The sequence below is a fragment of the Grampus griseus genome (assembly GCF_964374135.1).
Source record: "Grampus griseus genome assembly, chromosome: 1".
Classification (NCBI taxonomy): domain Eukaryota; kingdom Metazoa; phylum Chordata; class Mammalia; order Artiodactyla; family Delphinidae; genus Grampus; species Grampus griseus.
Genome location: NC_139017.1, coordinates 57,686,796 through 57,703,384, shown reverse-complemented (window position 1 = coordinate 57,703,384; position 16,589 = coordinate 57,686,796). Strand labels below are relative to the sequence as shown.

Here is a 16,589-nt window from a genome sequence, read left to right as displayed (position 1 = left end):
AAGACAGCCTAAGAGACCTCTGGGACAACATTGAATGCAACAACATTCACATTGTAGGGGTCCCAGAAGGAGAAGAGAGAGAGAAAGTACCCGAGAAAATATTTGAAGAGATTATAGTCGAAAACTTCACTAACATGGGAAAGGAAATAGCCACCCAAGTCCAGGAAGCGCAGCAAGTGCCGTACAGGATAAACCCAAGGAGAAACATGCCGAGACACATAGTAATCAAATTGGCAAAAATTAAAGACAAAGAAAAATTATTGAAAGTAGCAAGGGAAAAATGACAAATAACATACAAGGGAACTCCCATAAGGTTAACAGCTGATTTCTCAGCAGAAACTCTACAAGCCAGAAAGGAGTGGCATGATATACTTAAAGTGATGAAAGGGAAGAACCTATAACCAAGATTACTCTACCGGGCAAGGATCTCATTCAGATTTGATGAAGAAATCAAAAGCTTTACAGACAAGCAAAAGCTAAGAGAATTCAGCACCACCAAACCAGCTCCACAACAAATGCTAAAGGAACTTCTCTAAGTGCGAAACACAAGAGAAGAAAAGGACTTATAAAAACAAAGCCAAAACAATTAAGAAAATAGTCAGAGGAACATACATATCGATAATTACCTTAAACGTGAATGGATTAAATGCTCCAGTGAAAAGACACAGGCTTGCTGAATGGATACAAAAACAAGACCCATATATATGCTGTCTACAAGAGACCCACTTCAGACCTAGGGACACATACAGACTGAAAGCGAGGGGATGGAAAAAGATATTCCATGCAAATGGAAATCAAAAGAAAGCTGGAGTAGCAATACTCATATCACATAAAATAGACTTTAAAAAAAAAGAATGTTACAAAAGACAAGGACGGACACTACATAATGATTAAGGGATCAATCCAAAAAAAGATATAACAATTATAAATATATATGCACCCAACATAGGAGCACCTCAATACATAAGGCAACTGCTAACAGCTGTAAAAGAGGAAATCAACAGTAAGACCCCACTTACACCAATGGACAGATCATCCAAAGTGAAAATAAATAAGGAAAGAGAAGCTTTAAATGACACAATAGACCAGATAGATTTAATTGATATTTATAGGACATTGCATCCAAAACCAGCAGATTACACTTTCTTCTCAAGTGCGCACAGAACGTTCTCCAGGATAGATCACATCCTGGGTCACAAATCAAGCCTCAGTAAATTTAAGAAAATTGAAATCATATCAAGCATCTTTTCTGACCACAACTCTATAAGATTAGAAATCAGTTACAGGGGAAAAAACACAAACACATGGAGGCTAAACCCTACGTTACTAAATAACCAAGAGATCACTGAAGAAATCAAGAGGAAATCAAAAAATACCTAGAGACAAATGACAATGAAAACACGATGATCCAAAACCTATGAGATGCAGCAAAAGCAGTTCTAAGAGGGAAGTTTATAGCTATACAAGCCTACCTCAAGAAACAAGAAAAATCTCAAATAACCTTACACCTAGAATGCTAAAGATGCCACCAGAAAACTAGTAGATCTAATCAATGAATTTGGTAAAGTTGCAGGATACAAAGTTAATTCACAGAAATCTCTTGCATTCCTATACACTAATGATGAAATATCTGAAAGAGAAATTAAGGAAACACTCCCATTTACCATTGCAACAAAAAGAATAAAATACCTAGGAATAAGCCTACCTAGGGAGACAAAAGACCTGTATGCAGAAAACTATAAGACACTGATGAAAGAAATTAAAGATGATACCAACAGGTGGAGAGATATACCACGTCCTTGGATTGGAAGAATCAATAGTGTGAAAATGACTATACTACCCAAAGCAATCTACAGATTCAGTGCAATCCCTGTCAAATTACCAGTGGCATTTTTTACATGAATTAGGACAAAAAATCTTAAAATTTGTATGGAGATACAAAAGACCCCAAACAGCCAAAGCAGTCTTGAGGGAAAAAAACGGAGCTGGAGGAATCAGACTCCCTGACTTCAGACTATACTACAAAGCTACAGTAATCAAGACAATATGGTACTGGCACAAAAACAGAAACATAGATCAATGGAACAAGATAGAAAGCCCAGAGGTAAACGTACGCACCTATGGTCAACTAATCTATGACAAAGGAGGCAAGGATATACAATGGAGAAAAGACAGTCTCTTCAATAAGTGGTGCTGGGAAAACTGGACAGCTACTGTAAAAGAATGAAATTAGAACACTCCCTAACACCATACACGAAAATAAACTCAAAATGGATTAGAGACCCAAATGTAAGACCTGACACTATAAAACTCTTAGAGGAAAACATAGAAAGAACACTCTTTGACATAAATCACAGCAAGATCTTTTTTGATCCACCTCCTAGAGTAATGGAAATAAAACCGAAAATAAACAAATGGGACCTAATGAAACTTAAAAGCTTTTGCACAGCAAAGGAAACCATAAACAAGATGAAAAGACAACCCTCAGAATCGGAGAAAATATTTGCAAATGAATCAATGGACAAAGGATTAATCTCCAAAATATATAAACAGCTCATGCAGCTCAATATTAAAAAAACAAACAACCCAATCCAAAAATGGACAGAAGACCTAAATAGACATTTTTCCAAAGAGAACATACAGATGGCCAAGAAGCACATGAAAAGCTGCTGAACATCACTAATTATTATAGAAATGCAAATCAAAACTACAGTGAGGTATCACTTCGCACCAGTTAGAATGGGCTTCATCAGAAAAGCTACAAACAACAAGTGCTGGAGAGGGTGTGGAGAAAAGGGAACCATCTTTCACTGTTGGTGGGAATCTAAACTGATACAGCCACTGTGGAGAACAGTATGGATTTTCCTTAAGGAACTAAGAATAGAATTACCATATGATCTAGCAATCCCACTACTGGGCATATATCCAGAGAAAACCACAATTCAAAAAGACACATGCACCCCAAGGTTCATTGCAGCACTATTTACAATGGCCAGGTCATGGAAGCAACCTAAATACCCGTCGACAGACGAATGGATAAAGAAGATGTGGTACATATATGCAATGGAATATTACTCAGCCATAAAAAGGAACGAAACTGGGTCATTTGTTGAGACGTGGATGGATCTAGAGACTGTCATACAGAGTGAAGTAAGTCAGAACGAGAAAAACAAATATCGTATATTAACGCATGTATATGGAACCTAGAAAAATGGTACAGATGAACCGGTTTTCTGGGCAGAAATTAAGACACAGATGTAGAGAACAAACGTATGGACACCAAGGGGGGAAAGCCGTGGGGGGGCTGTGGTTGAGGGGGTGATGAATTGGGCGATTGGGATTGACATGTATACACTGGTGTGTATAAAACTGATGACTATTCGGAACCTGCTGTATAAAGAAAAAATTGTGATCAAATGTATTCTAATGGAAAGAAGCAAAAATAGACCATACTTACTGTCTAAATTATATAATAATTTAATGAAAAAAAAGGAAAGACCAGGGCTTCCCTGGTGGCGCAGTGGTTGAGAGTCCGCCTGCCGATGCAGGGGACACGGGTTCGTGCCCCTTTCCGGGAAGATCCCAGATGCTGCGGAGCGGCTGGGCCCGTGAACTATGGCCGCCGAGCCTGCGCGTCCGGAGCCTGTGCTGCGCAACGGGAGAGGCCACAGCAGTGAGAGGCCCGTGTACCACCAAAAAAAAAATAAAAAAAGAAAAGAAAAGACCATATGCTATCAAGATCATAGACATTGGAGATCATCTGAAGTTTTATGTCATCATCAAAGGTTGTGCAGGCAAATTTCCAACAGGCCTGGTCCAGATATCTTGGGAAAGCTGTTTCATCAGATATCATCTGCTTCAGTTCTGGGAAATCTTTACTTTCAGGTCACCAGATGATATACAGGTCCAGTTAGGGTTTGGTACTTTTTTTGTTGTTGTGTCACGTGAATCAAGAGTCTATTCCCTGGGGTTTGGCAGCACAAGGGTTGTTTAGTAGTACCTGATAGGGGACTTTCCAGCAAGGTTGAAGAGCGTCTTTCTGGGAGGTATCTTTTCCAATAGATGAAATCTCTGTGTTGCAAAGTGTGATGCTTAAGGCCTTCATCTTCTGGGAGCACATTGTGAAAAGACTGCTGTACTAAAACATGGTTAGTTTTAATAGAAACAATTGAGTATCTTTCCTTTTATCAGTTTTGGGTAAAGAAGCAGGAGCCAAGGGCATTGAGCATCCTATGACTATCTCAAAGGGTGAGAGTTTTTGAGTTCCAAAAGGGAGTGGATCTAAGATTTAGAAAGACCAATGACAGTGCTTTTGGCTAAGGAATTTGGAGGGCCTTTATGAATTTTTCCAGTTTAGTCTTAGTAATGCCATTAGTGCATTCGACTAAACCAGAGGATTAACAGTGGTAAGTGCAGTGAAAGTGTTGTCAAACCAGCCAAGCAGTGCAGACTTGTTGAAATACCTAACCAGTATAATGGGCTCCTTGATCATTATGAAGTTCAAGAGGAGTTCCCCAGGTAGGGATAATCTTTTCCAAGAGCACTTTAGCCACAAAAGAGGCAGTAGCCTGTCTGTAAGAAAAGGCTTCAGTCCAGTGTGAAAAAATACAGACCATGACTAAAATATATTTATTTCCACAAGACAAAGAAAGTTGTATGAAATCCACTTGCCAGACCTTGAATGGTCCATTAGGTAGTCTGAAATGTGTGGGAGCAGTATGAACAGGCTACCCTGTGTTGTATTTTAGACAAGTGGGACAAGTGAGTTAGGCACTTTTTGCAGCCTTTTTAATGTTTTCCCACCAATACTGATTAATGAATGCTATTATTTTATCAATAAACCAATAGTTTAATGCATGTACAGTGGTCTGGAGTGGGAATTTTAGAGTCTCCAATAGGACTGGATTGTTACCTGGTCCAAACCAGAGGTTTCTCTTTTTATTAAACTAATAACTTTAATTTCCAATCTTATTTTTCCTTTTCTGAGGTCAATTGTTGGGCTTCTCTAGCCAGTTTTTCTAAGTTATCATTTGTAGAAATGTCCCTTTGGACCATGACAGGGGTTTCACTGCTCTTGGTTCCTTTAAAGACAGCATACCTCATTAAACTGGATCCCACAATGATTTTTTTGGTGGCCGTAATTGCTATAAGGCAAAGAAGTTATCCCCATTCCACAGGGTCCAGTTGCTGCCTATAATACCCTCTGGGTTGGTGGTGGTCCCTGTGTTATGGGGTGAATACCCCAAGGACATTTCCTTTTTTTTTTTTAATTATTTTATTTATTTTTGGCTACGTTGGGTCTTCGTTGCTGCGTGCAGGCTTTCTTTAGTTGCAGCGAGTGGGGCTGCTCTTCGTTGCAACAAAAAGAATGCGCGGCTTCTTTGCGCGGGCTTCTCATTGCGGTGGCTTCTCTTGCTGTGGAGCACGGGCTCTTGGCGTGCAGGCTTCAGTAGTTGTGGCACTCAGGCTCAGTAGTTGTGACTCGGAGTCTCTAGAGCACAGGCTCAGTAGTTGTGGCGCACGGGCTTAGTTGTTCCGCGGCATGTGGGAATCTTCCTGGACCAGGGCTCGAACCCGTGTCCCCTGCATTGGCAGGTGGATTCTTAACCACTGTGCCACCAGGGAAGCCCCATTTCCTTCCTTTTCACAAACAAAAAGGAAAAAGGGAATCTGGTAATTGGGATGCCCAAGGGTAGGTAGGTTCATCAAACTCTCCTTTAAGGCCTTAAAGGCTATGTCATCCAGTTTTTCCCATAAAATTGATTCAGGGTTGTTGCTGTTGTCAAGTAAAACATACAGAAGTTTGGCCATAAGAGAGAAATTTGAAATCCAGCTTTGGCAGTAACCAACTAGACTGAGTTTGGGGTTTTGATAAACTTAGGACACCGTGAAACCTTCTGGATCTAGATGTAGCCCTTGTTCTAATATTAGATACCCTAAATATTGAGTCTTCATCTGGGCAAACTGCAATTTTTCCTTGGCAGCCTTATGTCCCTTTTATGCTAAAAGCTTTTGCAAGTGGATGCTATCTTGTGAGGAGGCTTGAGAAGAAGAGTAAAGAAGCAAATCATCCATATATTGCAACAAAGTAGAACCTCTAGGGAACTTTATATCATGCAGATCAGCCTCCAGGATTTGTGAGAAGTAAGGACATTCAGTAAAACCTTGAGCAAGCATTACTGCCCAGGTGAGTTGTTTTTCTTCACAAGTAAAGGCAAAATGGTATTGGCTAGCTTCAACTGGAATACTAAAGAATGCATTATATAAATCTGTTACAGTAAAGAATTTGCTTCCAGTGGGAATGGATGTTAGTAACATACGAGAGTTAGGAACAACAGAGCATGGAAGGATAACAACATTATTTATCACTCAAAAGTCCTAGACAAAACCCCACCCTCTGCCCTTAGGTTTTCTCACCAGTAAAATGGGAGTATTACAGAAACTAGTACAAGGGATAATGAGACCTTGAGCCTTGTAATCTATCAGGGATTTTATGCCTTGAAGAGCTTCTTTACTTAAAAGATATTGGTTAATTTGGAGGAGAGGTTTTGAGGAATCTGTTTGAATCTTGATGGGAGGTGCGCTGTGAATTTTGCCAATATTAGTTAGAGATTTTGCCCATAAGGAGGGTGTTAGCTGATTCAGTAGTGATAGATGATCAGTGTTTCCAGGGTCAGCTCTAGTACCATCAGAAATGGAACAAATAAAAGATGTCAGAGTCATTTGTTTTTTGGGGTTTTTTAAATAAATAAATATATTTATTTAGTTAGTTAGTTAGTTAGTTATGACTGTGTTGGGTCTTCGTTGCTGTACGTGGGCTTTCTCTAGTTGCAGTGAGCAGGAGCTACTCTGTGTTGTGGTGCGTGGGCTTCTCTTGTTGAGGAGCACCGGCTCTAGGTGCGCGGGCTTCAGCAGTTGTGGCTCACGGGCTCTAGAGCGCAGTCATAGTAGTTGTGGCACGTGGGCTCAGTAGTTGTGGCACACGGGCTCAGTAGTTGTGGCTCGTGGGCTTTAGAGCACAGACTCAGTAGTTGTGGTGCACGGGCTTAGTTGCTCTGCAGCATGTGGGATCTTCCCAGAGCAGGGCTCAAACCTGTGTTGCCTGCATTGGCAGGCAGATTCTTAACCACTGTGCCACCAGGGAAGTCCCTCATTTGGTTTTTATAAAAGTAAATTTAGGGATTTCAAAAGTTCCCTATAATGGCCATTGATGTTCTAAATTGTCTTTGGTTAGGTTGGTCCATTTAGTTAAAAATGTGCATGAAGGGCTTCCCTGGTGGCGCAGTGGTTGAGAGTCCGCCTGCCGATGCAGGGGACATGGGTTCATGCCCTGGTTCGGGAGGATCCCACATTGCCGCGGAGTGGCTGGGCCCGTGGGCCATGGCCGCTAGGCCTGCGCATCCGGAGCCTGTGCTCCGCAACGGGAGAGGCCGCAGCAATGAGAGGCCCGCATACCACAAAAAAAAAAAAAAAATGCTTGAAGAAGGACCTTGGTTTTTAAATATAAAATTGGCCAGAGTCCCCTCAGGGCAGGGGACACCCTCAAAATATTTAGGTAACTGGGATCCAAGTTTTTCTCTAGAATAAAAGAATAATTTTCAAACAGCTCAAATAGCTCAAACAGCCTGCAGACATGATACCAGCCAGTCCTAAGGGAGCACTCTGGTACAGAAGGAGCCAGGCTGAAGACTGCACAGCTCTAATGAAACAGCCTAATTCTGAAGGAGGCAGGCTGAAAGCTTAATAGCACAGTTCCACTAGAGCAGCCCAGTCCTGAAGGAGTCAGGCCAAAGGCTTAACTGGCACAGTTCCAATGAAACACCCCCTGTTCCAAAAGGAACAGACTGAAGGCTCGCAGTTTTTGCCAGGACAGCATGATTTCAATAATCAGCCCAAAGTGCCAAATGAGTACTTACCTACAGAACAGGCATTTAAGCAGAAAGGACAAAGCCTTACAATATATCCTGAATAAAATCTTGTGAGCTTCAAAACCACAAAGAGGGTGCAAGCTCAAATCCAAGAGAAAAACTTACCCTCAAACCCCAAGGTCTGCAAGAAAAGCAGTTAGTGACAATGGGTTCAGTGTGGGTACTGTACCTATTTGCTCACCAGCCTTGGAGTTGTTGCGGGGGTCTTGTCTGGATCCCCATATGGGCCACTGAAATGTTGACCTGAAACAAATAGACCGTCAGTTATTTCTCCAGCAAAAGTGGGTTTATGCAGGATCACAGAATTGCAATTCAGGGTCTACAGTCATGGCAAGGCACATGCAAGTTCCCAGCAAAAACGGAGAAGAGAACTCTTCTATAGAAGGGTAGAGGAAGTTGGGGGAGCTATAGTAAACAAAGAGTCCATGACTTTTTCTTAGCTGAGTTGTGACGGTCTCTCATTGGCTGAGCTCTTGCCAGGCAAAAAAGGGAGTCTTTCTTTTTCCTGCTGGGCTCTGCTATCATCATCATAGGATGTGGGAGCTCCCCCTTGTAATCTCCCTACATAATGTGTCCTTTTTTTCTCTGGCAGTTTTCAAGATTTTCTCTTTTTCACTCATTTGTAGTAGTTTATGATGTGATGTCTTAACGTGGTGCTGTGCTTTTTTCCCACTGGAATATTGAGCTTCTTAGATTGTGGGTTTACAGTTTTCAAATTTGGAAAATTTTTAGTCTTATATCTTCATATACCTTTTCTGCCCCTTCTTCTTTGTTTGGGATTCCAATTACACATTTACCAGATTGTATATTGTCCTACTGTTCACTCAAATACTAATCTTTTTTTTCTTTCTTTCTTCCCAGCCTTTTTTCCCTCTGCTTCAGTTGGGATTTTGTTTTTTCTGTGTTGTCACATTTATTGGTGTTTTATTCTTCACTGTTTTAACTATTGTTATGCCCATCCAATTAATTTTTCATTTCAGATACTGTACTTTCCAGGTGGAGAAATTCCATTTGGTTTTTATACTTCTGTCTTCCATTTCTCTTCTCATTAAGTTCATTGTTTCCTTTTAAATATTGGAATATAATTATACTTGCTTTAAAAGTCCTCATTTGCTACTTTTATAGTCTTTGTCGTTTCTAGATCTGTTTCTGTTCATTGAATTTTTCCTCGTTATAGGTCATGCTTGTTGCCGCTTGAATGCTGCACATTGTGAATGCTTTATTGTTGAATGTCTAGATTTTGTTGAATTTTTTTAAGAGCATTGAAGTTTGTTTTGACAGAAAGTTAAGTTTTTGGAGAGAAACTTGATTCTTTTGACACTCTTTATTAGGATGACTCTAAAGTAGCAATTAGCAAAACTTTTTCTTAAAGGACTAATATTTTAGTCCTTGCAATTAAATATTGCAAATATTTTACACTTTGCAGGCCATATGGTCTTTGTTGCAGTTCCTCAGTTCTGCTACTGTAGTGCAAGAGCAGCTATAGACAATATATACCCTCAGTCCTTGGTATGCACAGGAATTGGTTTAAGGACCCCTGACAGATACCAAAATCTGTGGATGGTCAAGTCTTTTATATAAAATGGCATAGTATTTACATATAATCTAGCACATCCTCCTGTATACTTTAAGTCATCTCTGAATTATTTATAATACCTAATAGAACGTAAATGCTATGTAAATAGTTGTAAATGAAATGTAAATAGTTGCCAGCAAATAGCAAATTCAAGTCTTGCATTTTGGAACTGTCTAGATTTTTTTTTTTCAAAATATTTTTGATCCACCGTTGGCTAAATCTGCAGATGTGGAACCAGAGGGCCAACTGTAAACTAATGACCATGGCTGGGTTCTACTAAAACTGAAATACAAAATACAGGCAGTGGGCTGGATTTGGTCCACAGGATCAGTTTGCTGATCCCTGGTCTAGAGAAACATTTGCCTTAAGGCTAGTTTAGCCCTACTGATAAGGCATGACCCTTCTGGGGACTCTGCTAAATGCCCTGAATGTTCATTGAGGGCACTGAATGTTCTCTTCACTCTGGTTGGTCAGAACTCAAACATCTCCTAACCCTGTGTGAACTCTGGCATTTGATAATGTTGTAGGTTCTCAGTAGTTGTACTTTCCCTGTTCATTGTTATTTGCCTGGTCTTGTGTAGTTTCACCCTATGAACACACAGTTGTTTATTCTGATGTACAATCAAGGGGACCCCAGTACAGATTCCTGGAAGTCTACTTTTAAGTAGCTTTCTCTTCTGTGGTACTTTGCCCTACAAATTCCAGCTGCCCTACAGATACTCTGTGCTTATACCTCTGTCTCCTCAACTTAGTCTGCTATGGTCTGCTCAGATTCCTCTGTGCTCTATTTGGATTCCCCTTCCCTTGCTATGTGTTCAGAAACTGCCTCCAAGCAGAAAGCCAGGGGGATTATAGGACTGACCTGTTGTGTTTCTCCTCTTGTAGTGATCACAGTCCAGTACTGCCTGTTGTCCAGTCGTGTCTTATGTATTTTGTTCAGTTTTCTAGTTGCTTAAAGTAGGAGAGCAAATCCATTCCATTTATTCTATCACAGCCAGAAATAGAAGTGTTTTTAATTACATATTCATATATCTAGTGAAATTGCTTCACATTTAAAATCAATTATCTCTAGGAATAAATCCTCCAATTGCAAACTAAGTGAATAATTGTTAATTCTCAACTTGCTCAGGATTTTAATGTAGTAGCTATAATGGCAGTTTTGTAGGCAAGCTGGCAAAGAGGAAACTGTTCCAGTGGATGCTAGTTTTGTTTTAGTATAAGTGGACATATATCTCTGACTTTATAAGCAAGTTGGTATATGTTTATGTATGTGTCTTCTGCTTTTATAAAAAACTTGCTGCTAATTTTTCCATTGTCTTTTCTTAATCTCTTTATCTTAAGAAGAAAATAGTAGTTGCATTATTATCTTAACCTTGAGGAGGGCTTTGCAGCAAAACTGCCTGTTTCCAAGAAAGAGGGAGAAAATAATGAGAATTACTGGCTGGTATTTTAATTTTATTTCGCAAGTAAAAGCAACCTATTCAACCAGAACTTACATTAGGGCTCTGGTAGGGTACAGCTACAGCTAAGAATTACTAGTCATGCAAAATGCAAACAAGAATTACTCAAAACCTACAGTGATAACCTTGTACATATCACTTCTGTACCTCTATGCTAAAGTAAAATACCTGGTTTTGTTTTTCTGTTGCATGTAAAAATTCATTTATCTTAAGCTGATATCTAACTATCTGAAAGACAGTTTAATCCTAAATCCCTTTTTAATAAGTTCATAGTCTTTGGAGGGAGGGGCATACTGAGAAGTGAAGCTATTATTTTTCTTTCATTGTTTGTTAATTTGAATAGTTTTGAGTGTTTCTAAAATTTCCTTGGACACTCTGTCACCTATATGTTAGTCCTAAAAGACGATTCCAACTGGGCAATCACTTTCTGCATTGGCTTATTTGTAAATGAGATATTTATCTGTCTCCACAGGAAAAGGTGTTTAGAGTTAACTCTGGTAGCACCTAATATGGCCACCTCTTAATGCCATAATAGTCCTTGGGTTATAAAAAGACGTCGTTTATTTATGTTGGGTAGTCATCAGATGTCTTCCTTCTTGGGTTTAGTGTAGTAATTGTACAGACTTCAAATCCCTCTTATGTGGTGATCTAACTAGATTTTTTTTAATATGTATTGAGCATACTCTTTCATACTGTATGATAATATATCACATTTTTCACACATTCTTCCACTAAGAATTACAAATTTATGTCATGAAAAGAAGACCCAAGGATATAGACCTGTGTATTTTCTGCTGTGTTTGTGAAGAGTGGGTAGTCATGTAGCAATGTGATAGGTTCAGGGGTGTGAGGTAATTGCACTCAGGAGTAGTAAGCCGCAGGGAAACTTGGCAAGGCCTGTTTATTTGGATTCTTTGTAGCATTCCTTTGTCGTTGGAGATAAGGATGCTCCTTTACTCTGATTATAGGGAGGGCACCTCCCACATGAGGGTTTTATGACCTGTTTTAGGGGAAAAGGGTGAGGGATATGGGAGGTCAGAGTGACCTTCCTGCTTCTGCCATTTTCTCAAACTCCTTTGGCTTGAAATATTCAATATGCCACGGTACCATATTTGGGGGTTGTGTGTTCCAAACTCCATCATCAGCAATTCCCATGCCCACCTCCAGAAGAAACGTATGTCTTTATTCCTTCTTGATACAACTGACCATTGATGCTATCACCACTGACTGCATTCAAGGAATATTTTGATCCCCCAAATTTGGGGGTTAGTAGAAGAAATTATTTATTTCCTCTTCACCAGTAGCAACAAGGTGAACATTTTTCAAAAGTAACTCTACTAGGAATCAAAGAGAAAGTTAAAAGATAGGAATGTAGAAGTTTGTAGAGCACAGATGCCTTGTATCAAAGAAACTAAGGTTTAACTCAAGTTGGCTGAAATAACTTTCCCAGAATACAGATCAAGAGTGTTCTGTCTTCTCTTCATCACTTTCTGATGAAACCTGTAGGGTATTCAGACAGATCCTATCCTTCAGTGAAGTTTGACCACTTTCTCTGTTTTTGAAAGCTATTATTTGGGCTTGGTCTTCCCATCAGCCATATGGCCTCTATGGCAGTTTTGAGTCTGTTTACCTCCTTCTGGCCACCTGCTCTTAAAAGCGAAAAGACTTGTCTATACTCCCAAGCTCAGAGCCTATTAGACTCTGTTTCCAATGGAAGGCATGTCCTAGCTCTTCCTACTCAATGAGATTCTCTCTGGTAAACTCAGTCTTGTCTATTTCTTTTTCTACCCTTTCTACCTTCCAGAGATAGTTTTTTCTTAAGGCTTAGAATATTTTTAAAAATATGTTACCACATGCATTCTATTTCAGGTAATCACCAAGGTTGTTAAAAATGCATATAGTGAGTGATAGAATAATTAAAAAGAAAGATAGCTTTCTTTCTCCCAGATGAATATTCACATTCTGTTTTATTTTGTTTTTCTAATACCAAATAGCTAGCAATAGAGATTTATGCCAATTACTGGTGTCTTATGGGAGAAAGTGAATGAAGGGGGAGTTTTCTGTGGAAAGGATTGTGTACTTTGTTTTTCTCAAGTTATTCTTATTTTTATTTCAGTCTTTGTTTCTCTTGGCTTTCCTCCTAGTGGCAATCTGTTTCTCTTTTATTTTTCTTTACATTTAAAAGTTTCCTACTCTGCTTCCAACTTCATTGTTTTTATTAAAACTTAATCCTCAAAATATTGGATTTTGTATTTATAATTCGTAGTTAAAAACATGTTAAAGTTGGTTTTCCAGTTTAGATTGTATTGGCGTCTTAGTGTGAAGTGAAGAAAGAAGGATGAAGATTAAATTATTCTCCTGGACTGCCCTCCAGGAAATCCTTCTCTATACTCTAAAAGTTCTTGTTCTTTTCTAGGAGTCCAATGTGCTGATTGCTGCTAACAGTCAGGGTACAATTAAGGTAAGCTATTTTATACATCTCCATTTTTAGGCTATAACAGACTATAACTATAACATGGAAATGTAGAGTTGTACTAAGCCTTAGAGAGCATGCCAAATCATGGGTCTCTGTCTGCTTGGAAATGGCTTTGATTGAAGGGGAAAAGAATAGGTAGCTTGCAACTATGGGGAAGATGATAGTACTTGTTAGAGGTTATACGAATGCTGAAGAGATTGAAAGGCGGTCAGGATGAAAAACAGATGAAGACTGTTAAGCATTCACAGTGGGGCGAGCACTGCTGAGCTTCTGTCACGCCAGTGCAGCTGCCCCACAGGGTGTTCAGGGAACAAGATCCAAGATACAGCATCAGATGCTTAGACGTTCACCAGGTTTTAAAATGTCTTACTCTGATGTTACTCTTCTCTTCCTCGCGTTTCTCTTCCTTCTCTTCCATGACAAGGAGATTTTTGCTCAGTTGCTAGGGAAAGAAAAGGTATTCTAGTGTTCCGTTGAAAATTGATTGATCATGTGATCATGCCATTGGTGTAATCTGAAAACTTTCATGTCTCTTTGCTCACAGTCTCATTCCCAAATTCATATATAGTTTTCCACATACTTTTCTTCGTAGTTAGGAGTTCAAGGAAATAAAAATTTTATCTAGTTATACCATTGGATATTCAGCACTTGGGCACAATACATTGGATAAATAAATCCTGAGCTAAGCAGTGAGCTTTTAAACAAAACACCATTTTGGAGGAGGTTTTTAGTACCTGGGTTTGATTAGCACTTATTCTGTGGGTACCAGTTCTTTCCACATATTCTCTGCTGATACAGAAGTGTCAGGATGCATTTTTAAAAATAATATGTATCTATTTTCCTGCCAGTTAGCATTAATTTTGCCATGGCTTCCTTCCACTCATCCTGAACGGAGAATGACCCAGCAACCAAGAGAGCAAATCCAAGCCTCACACATTGTCCTACAGAGATGAAATGAGCAAACTCAAAGCAGAACTGCACTGTTAGCTAGTCAAATTAATTTACATGGTATACTTCTTTTTATGCAGCCAGTTTCTCTATTTGGAAAGCCTCATTAGAGAGCCAAGGCTGTGTTCTGGAAGCCTCAAGCAAGATGGTACAAGGTCTTGGAATCTCTGTTTTAAGTGGCTCTCTATAGTCTCTCAGTTTTTCTTTATTCTCATGGCAAGACATGTATTGAAAAAGCTGTACTGTATTCTTCAACAAGTTTGGCCTTTGAGGCAATTGGGATTGCTAATGTTTCTACAGAAAGCTCAAAGCTACATACATACTTATAGGGTCTCAGCGACAAATCTAAGATTTTTGTTCAATAGCATTGACCTCTTATGTAAAGTAGCCTGCTTGGCAAATGTAAAGACAAAAAGCATTATGAAAGCACAGATATAAGTCAGGCCTTAGCACGGCAGAAGATAAGTTGCTCCTTTAATTCTTTGCCACCTAGAATTACAGTCTCCATCTAACATAATCCTTTTTGACAGTGCTCATAATTGTCCGCATGTTCGATGTCCTTTCTCAGCCATTTCTTCTACTCCTTTTATAACTGATCATTGCTTCTTCTTTATTTTATTTATTTTTTATACATCTTTATTGAAGTATAATTCTTCTTATTTTTAGTTTTAGCACAACTTTTTTGTATGATAAGGTACTACTCTAAGTCTAATAGCTAACAAAATATCTCAACATCCAGATGCTTGACTAGAAAATAAATTAAGCAATAGGAAAAGACAAGATTTTAGGTCCTGTATACCTTGATCACTATAAAATGTTTATCAGTGCAAGAAATAAGTGGATTAAAATTCTGAACAGCAGTACTTAAACTTTTTCTTATGAATGTGGAAAGATACCAACATAATATTCCAAAATGTTATATTCATGCTATGGATCAGTCAGGTCATTTATCTGTGTTTTATGTAGTTTATCTTGAAGGCTCCTTTGTTGACTGTGGAGATAACTAATCTGAAAGAGTTCATGCAGCTACTGAATTGAAAGTAAGAATGGATTCATGTCTGATCCCTTCAAATTCTTTGATTTTAGCCAAAGCAGTTGGGAAAAGTCTACTTGATTTGGTTCTCCATTTACAATATAATAAAGACTGATTAAACTCTTCCTATATTTTAAAACTATTTTATTATACTGATTCTTCTTTCTCCCTATTAGGTGCTAGAGTTGGTATGAAGGGTTTACTCAAGTTGAATTGTACTTGATCCGGCTGAAATACATCTGCAGCTGACAATAAGAGAAGACAGAAACTGTCGTGTGATGTCTCTCCCCAAAGTCATCATGGGTTTTGGATTTGTTCTGAGTATTTTTTTTTCTTTTCCTTTTTTTCCCTCCTTTATGACCTTTGGGACATTGGGAGTACCCAGTGAACTCTCCACCATCCATGTAACTCTATGGACTTTGCTGCTGTTGGTGGTATGGTTATCTAATTTTTGTGATAGGGAAACAAATTCTTTTGAATAAAAATAAATAACAACAAAAAATAATAAAAGTTTATTGAGCCACAGCTGAGCTGGGAAACTTTCTGTTCAATGTGGCAAGAGATAATTTTATCTTTTCAAGAAGTAGCACACATGAACTATAGTATAATATACTGATGAATAATTTTTAAGGTCCATATTTCCCCACCTCTTTGGAATTATGCATATCAACATAAAGTATATGGATTCTTTCTGTGAATTTAATGTTTACAGTAGGTAGAAAGATTAATTACTTTATGAAGTTCTCTCTTCATTCTCTGACCAGATTTATATTATCAGCAAGTACCAGATTCCTCAGTCCCTCTGGATCTGGCCAAGGGTCTAACATTTTGACCTGTTGAGACCACATTCAAACAGAAAGGGAATATCAGTCTGTGACAGCTATCTCTGTCTTTTCCTTTGAAATGTTACCCATAAGGCCCTAAATAAACCCTAAATGTACACAAACCAACTTATTTTATAAAATCATGGCTATCAGATAGTCATAGGTATTAGTACCATCATGGGGTGATCAACTTTGAGCAAAGGTCAGCAAACTTTTTCCATAAAGGGCCAGATAGTAAATATTTTAGGCTTTGCAGGTCATATGGTCTCTGCCACAACTACACAACTCTGCCACTGTGGCAGAAAAGCGGCCACAGACAGACCATATATAAACAAATGGGCATA

The 16,589-nt window shown here is 38.9% G+C and overlaps 1 protein-coding gene across 2 annotated transcripts in view; it reads left to right on the top strand.

The window, feature by feature from the left end:
- Window positions 1–15,946, top strand: part of COP1 (COP1 E3 ubiquitin ligase) — a gene marked incomplete at its 3' end in the record, with an annotated part of 273,496 nt that extends 257,550 nt beyond the window's left edge. For both annotated transcript variants that reach the window (XM_082656826.1, XM_082656825.1), the window contains exons 19-20: window positions 13,381–13,425; window positions 15,598–15,946. In XM_082656826.1, the coding sequence (XP_082512952.1) occupies window positions 13,381–13,425; window positions 15,598–15,615 (63 nt within the window). The remainder of the gene's footprint in view (window positions 1–13,380; window positions 13,426–15,597) is intronic.
- Window positions 15,947–16,589: the final 643 nt, after the last annotated feature.